At 26.0% G+C, this 6,515-nt stretch overlaps 1 protein-coding gene and 1 long non-coding RNA gene across 2 annotated transcripts; one reads left to right on the top strand and one right to left on the bottom strand.

Moving 5' to 3' along the window:
• The first annotated feature begins 831 nt into the window (after positions 1–831).
• Positions 832–1,520, top strand: LOC132931243 (uncharacterized). Its single transcript, XM_060997352.1, has 3 exons — positions 832–910; positions 974–1,170; positions 1,307–1,520. Exons 2-3 carry the CDS (start codon positions 1,004–1,006, stop codon positions 1,449–1,451), a joined length of 312 nt encoding a protein of 103 aa, XP_060853335.1. The 5' UTR covers positions 832–910; positions 974–1,003; the 3' UTR covers positions 1,452–1,520.
• A 2,841-nt stretch (positions 1,521–4,361) lies between these two features.
• LOC132931311 (uncharacterized) lies at positions 4,362–5,941 on the bottom strand. Its single transcript, XR_009662451.1, has 3 exons — positions 5,726–5,941; positions 5,292–5,341; positions 4,362–4,771 (listed from the first exon to the last, which is right to left on the bottom strand). It is a non-coding gene; the product is annotated as an uncharacterized LOC132931311 (long non-coding RNA).
• Positions 5,942–6,515: the final 574 nt, after the last annotated feature.

Genomic DNA, 6,515 nt, shown 5'->3' on the forward strand with positions numbered 1-6,515 from the left:
TTGAAATATTTGTACATTATATACTAAAAAAAAAAAAATGAAATCTGTATATCTGCAAATAAGAACCTGTTATTATTGTTAAATGTCAAAATATAGTAAATAGGTAAAAAAACCCTGGGTTTAAAGATTATATAGTGGCGAGGTCGTAGTCGTATAATGAACTTTAAATAAAAACAGTCGAACACGTTTCGAAAATACTGGCAATTCTCAGAACTATTATTAATTTGAGTTATTTACATATTATATATTAAACTATGAAATCTGCTTATCTGTAAATAAGAAAAGGTTATTATTGATTAATGTATTAAATAGGTAAAAAAAAAAAGAAATCTGGTTTTGAAGAATGTAATAACGAGGGTGAGGTCGTATAATGAACTCAGACTACTTGTGACCGGGGAGAGAACACATATATAAGGAAGCCTTTTGATATAACTTTTTCAGTCTACTTCAACGAGTCTACAGCGAGTCCATGTTTTTATACAAATAGTTTTCTATTTTTTTATTAAATTAAAATACTTTTCTAAGTACTTCTAAGTACTTCTCATTCTAAATAATGTCGGTCAATTCATTTAGGAGTGATGATGAAGAATCCTTTGCTGTAAGCGATGTAAGTATAAAAAAAAAAAAATATGTCTATATATTTATATAGATATATTATTTTATATTTAAATAGAATCAAATATTAAGCCATAGTTGGTAAAGATAAATATAACGTTACTATTACTTTTTTAAATGTTGAAATTATTAAACATTTAATTAAAACTGTGTATAAACTAAAAAACATTAACTAATCGCTTAAATATTGTTATAGGTGGATATGATAGAAGAGCAAGATAGAAAAACTGGAACAAAACCGGGTGGTCAAAAGAGGGTATGTGAGAAAAAAAATAATGGAAAAAAATCGAAAAAAGTGAGTGATTTTACATAACCCATCAGGTGAACAAAATTATAATTAAATTATTTTTTTTAAAAGAATGTTTCTTATCGAGATAAAATTGGGAAAATGATGAAAGATCACAAAATTGCACTCGAAGTCAGAAATTCAATGAGCATTCGGCAAGACGATGGGATTTTAATTGTAAAGGCACCTGCTGACGAAAAATCGACTGACTATTGGACGTTGTCGCATTATAAAACAAAAAACATTGAGCATGTTGATTCTAAGGACAGGTGATATATAATATTATTTTACTATCGCGCTTCGAATATAACTAAATAACTATAGTATACATTAATACTATAGTTATTTATTTTTAAAGTAAGATATTATTATAAAAAATAATTTTTGTATGAATATTTTTTATAGATGGAAACATGCTGAGTGTTCGATGAAACTTTCAATAACCGATCAGGCAAAGGACCAAGCCATATCGAGTGAACTAAATGAATTGGTTCAAACACTTTTCGACCGATTTATGAAGGATTCAAAGAAAAAAATTACACGTATTTGATATGTAATAAACTATGTTTATAATAGTGGTGGAAATCATTTAATAAATAATAAAACTTTAATTACAATATATTATGTCTATTTTATTTAAATAAAAAAAAAAATAATACATTCATAGGTTAAAATAAAAAAAAAAAAAATAATATAAAAATTATTATTAATAGTTAATATATAACTATATAAGCAGTATTAATAAATAATGATATATTTTTTTCGATAGCGAAATATTTTGAAAAAGTCATAATTCATAAATATATATATATTTTTTTTATTACAATATTATTAAATCCTGCAAAATCATGTTTGATAAAGAATTAAAATGAAATTGTAATAGCTCGTACATGAATGAAATATCATCACTTTGTATATTGCTATAGCTGAAATCATAATTTTGAATATATTGGTTTGTAAACTCGTTTCGTTGACAAGACAATGGTAACCCGTTTACGTCAGCCTTGATTAACGCGTAAGCTGTATCGAATGTTTTTTGGTATGATTCCAACTTTTTCTGTTTTTCAACTATATACAAGTCTATACAATGTTGTAATTGTTTTAAACGATGAAGATCAACATGAGATAATGTTATGTAATTATCATTAGAATATAAAACAATAGTTGATTGGTTTACGTTAACAGAGTAGAAAAAGTTGTCTGAAATTCTAACACGTTTACATCGAGTATGTAAATTATTAATAATTGTATTAAAATTGTTTTCACACATTAATGTGCACCACTGTTCTAGATCAAGCGTTACAACTTTTTTAGTTAATTTACATTCTAATAATATAATAATTGAAATCTGTTTATTAACTAGAAGTCCAACCGTCACACTTTTCTTGCTAAAAGGACGGATATCGAACACTGATTTTGATACAACGAGTGATGGATTCATATTATATGTTGATGAGTTCTACCAATGGTGAACACTTTTTGAACAACAATAATTTTCTAAAATATTAAAAAAAAAAAATGTAGTAAAGAGCTATTGTTTTTAAGTATGAATATGATCAGTAGGAAGCTTAGCTTAAACTAGTAATTTTTATTTACTTCTACATATTATATACTAAACCTATGGGGGGGGGGTCTAGACATTTAAAAAAAAAAAAAAAAATGTGAACATGTGGCCAAGTCAGATAACGAGTAAAGGGCTATTATACTTACCTACTTACCTAACCATAGAACCTGAAATTTTATAAACATTAACATATTTAATTTAAACTAGACGCGTTATCCCACTAGGCCACATGTTCACGAGGTATTATATCATGTATTAACACAATTAAATTATTTATTATAATAATAAATATTTATTTACCATAGCATAAAAAAGTTAGAAGTTAGAATCATACAATTTGTCAGAAAACAGTATCATATGACCTAGATTCACAATTACATTCACAAATGTTGTTAATATTACCGTATTTTTTTATCACATTTTCAATAAACTGATTTCCTTTTGATAATAGAACATATATACATTTCGGATTCCATCTTGAGTGTTCGATCCATGGATTATCATCTTTTTCCCAATTATGTAAGATAAGTCCACAGCAAAAACATTCAACGATATCTTTTTTTCCTGAATATATAAAACCGCATTCAGCTAATGAGTATTTATCTTGAGATGAAGTTAGTGGAAATAAATTGAATGTTTTCAATCTTGATGAAAATGTAGTATATTGTGGATGTGCAGGATATACATTGTTTCGTACTAAAGTAACAAGTGAGCAAAAATTGTTGCTAAATTTTCGAAAATTCATTTTTTAAAACTGAAAATATTCACTTACAAAAAAAATGTTTTAACAGAAAATAACAGAACTTGATCAAACGAAGGTTTATTACTAACTGAACTAAAGTGGATTAAATAAACAATTTATAACATTTTTTTAAAAGATACAGTGTAACCAATATGTATGATATACAGGGAAAAAAAATGGCTTGAGGCGGATAGTCCCGCTTGATTTTTTAAAATCTCCCTGCCTAAAAGTGCTCAGAACATACATTATGGTTTTTGAAAAAACAGTGTTTTTTCGTGTTACAGGGAAAAAAAAAATGGCTTGAGGCGGATAGTCCCGCTTGATTTTTTAAAATCTCCCTGCCCAAAAGTGCTCAGAACATACATTATGGTTTTTGAAAAAACAGTGTTTTTCGTGTTACAGGGAAAAAAAAAATGGCTTGAGGCGGATAGTCCCCCTTAAACTTTTAAAATCTCCCTGCCCAAAAGTGCTCAGAACATACATTATGGTTTTTGAAAAAACAGTGTTTTTCGTGTTACAGGGAAAAAAAAAATGGCTTGAGGGGGAAAGTCCCCCTTAAACTTTTAAAATCTCCCTGCCCAAAAGTGCTCAGAACATACAAATACATACTACTATTCTTCATAAGAAGTTATATAGCAAGTATATTATTATATTTTTATACATATAATGGCATTTTCAAATGCATTGTTTTTCCTGTAAAAATGAATTTAACCTACTTCTGTACTAATGCAATAGTAAAATTAATTATTTATTCACAATGCCATCAAATCTACTTAGTAATAATATAGGCTGATAGAACATCTTTGTTCATAATTGTTTTTCTGATATAATGATTTTATTTCATTGAATTTAAATGTCAGTACACCCATTATTAACCTATTGTACAGCAAAGCAACACCCACTTACTCAATTTTTTATAGTTAAGATTAAAAATTGAAAGCAAAACAAAGATTCTCATAAATAGTTCTTACTGCAACCAAAAGATCTGAAAATGCTTATATACAGTTTTTGTATAAACATTATAAGATTAATTTTAATAAGAAGAACATCACTTTTTAATTTTTAAGTAGTATTTAAAAAAAAATGTAATGGGTACGTTAGTTTATTAACTCTATAATTTATTTTAAAATCATTATTTTTGAAAAAATAAAGTATAATTTTTTACTAGTAGTTACTCACTTAATAATAATATAATTAAATAACAGTAAATTTTATAAATAAAATAATTCAATAACAATAAACTTAATAAATTACATAATTTAATAATAAAAGGAATATTATAATTTATAACATTGAACAATAACAGACCTCCTACAATAATAAGTACAATTAATTCCCCAGTTGAATAATTTTTTGTAAGTGGACAAGTAGAAAATTAAATTTAAATGAATTACAATATTCACAGTATTTACAACATAGGTACTAAGGGATAAGGTCCAATTTGTTGTGGAACATAGTCATGATTTTGGAGAACAGTCCTCTTCAAAAACATCAACAGATCATCATTTCTGTTTAGTTACTGTACAGATTCTCTGATAATCCTTGTAGTATTTTTCTTTCAGATCTGGAAGTATAATTTCTAATTTAAAAAAGTAAATTTACATTATTCAACCATAAACATAACAAATCATGTTTATTCAGAAAATAAAAATTATACAATTTCCGTGAGGTTATTTGTGTACTGTTGTAATTCTAAAAGAACTGATTTTCAACAATAGTCAATCTTTGAAAGACTGTCTTTCTGTTTATTATATAAATTAATCATTATTAAATAATTGGTATAATATTGTCAACAATAACAATAATTAAAAACAATTTGTTTTCATACACACCATTACAAAGCAAAAATATCCACTACACGATTTCTATTTATAATGATACATTTACATATAACTTAGTATTTGAAGTAATAAAAATTTCTCAAAATTAAAACTAATTTTTTTCATCAGTGATTCAATACTAATAAGGGAATAGTTCAAATTTTACAACACCAGGTTAAGCTTTGAAGGCAATATGATAAATACGCACAGCAAATAAAAAACAATTTATATACTAGACTAAATACAAATATTGATGGAACTTACTAATTTTGTTATGAATTGTTGTTACACTGTTAATTATGTTAAACATGTACCTATCAACAAAACATAAAACACATAAGATAATAATATAATAATAACATTTATAGGACAGTGTAACATAGAGACCACAGTGCAACTAAAACGATTAACAAAGAAAAAAAAGGAAAATAATTTTAAAATAACATGTAATGATCTTATTGATAAATATAAAATATATGTAATTTGTAACTTATTATGAGTTGTAAAGTATTTACTATTTATGTATTATATATTTATATTGAAATAATAAGGAAATTATTTACTTTATGAGTGTAATAATATATAAGTTGTTAATGTACAACATACAAATAAGTAATAATGTGTGAAATTCTATAACAAACATTTGTTATTTAGGTCTATAGTTGCGCCAATGGCTTAAAAATAAAGGTAGTACTTACTAGTTGGATATTAATTAATTAATAAACATTCAAATATATTACAAACAATTGATTTAGGCACTTATTATACACAAGTTTTACTTATGTTAAATGTTGAACCAAACTTCCAGCCAGGGGCAGCAAACGTAAAACAAGTAATCGTTATTCGTTGCCCGTTAAAGTCGTTAAAATGTTGAATAACAGTAATTTATTAATTTCGACCGACAGAATACGACGGATAAATAATGTAATATGTATCTGGTTCTAGGGACCATTCTGAGAAATTTATATACTCAAAAATCATAGTAGAATTATTTACAATGTTGAATAGTTGGTATTAACTATTAATTTGAATTTTTGCGATTTGAGGTTAGTGTTCGAACTTTTAATTTATGTTATCACCTATAATTTCTTATCACGGGTACCAACTCTTATCACGGGGTCCAACTGGCCCCATCATCGACAAAACAATCTAGTAGATATGCAAGGTTTATACTAGTAGTATCTATAAACCTTGGTAGATATGTACGATCTTTTTTGACTTATCAAAATTATTATATCTTATCATCTGTTATAAATTTATATTTCATATCTATTTCCAGTTTTACATTCCTATTAGTACTTAAGTTTCAACTGCAAAGTGGTTTCACAAATGTTGTAATAAGAATGAAGTTTGTGTGTTAGTTTTTGTTTGATTATTTCCATTTCTGAATTGCTCAGTGTTTTACCGTTCTAGTTGTAATATAAAGATTTTCGTTTCAATTATGGCATGTATTAGTGACATTTTTTCCTCCAACCATTATACATATTT

The sequence above is a fragment of the Rhopalosiphum padi genome, unplaced genomic scaffold (assembly GCF_020882245.1).
Source record: "Rhopalosiphum padi isolate XX-2018 unplaced genomic scaffold, ASM2088224v1 scaffold1, whole genome shotgun sequence".
Classification (NCBI taxonomy): domain Eukaryota; kingdom Metazoa; phylum Arthropoda; class Insecta; order Hemiptera; family Aphididae; genus Rhopalosiphum; species Rhopalosiphum padi.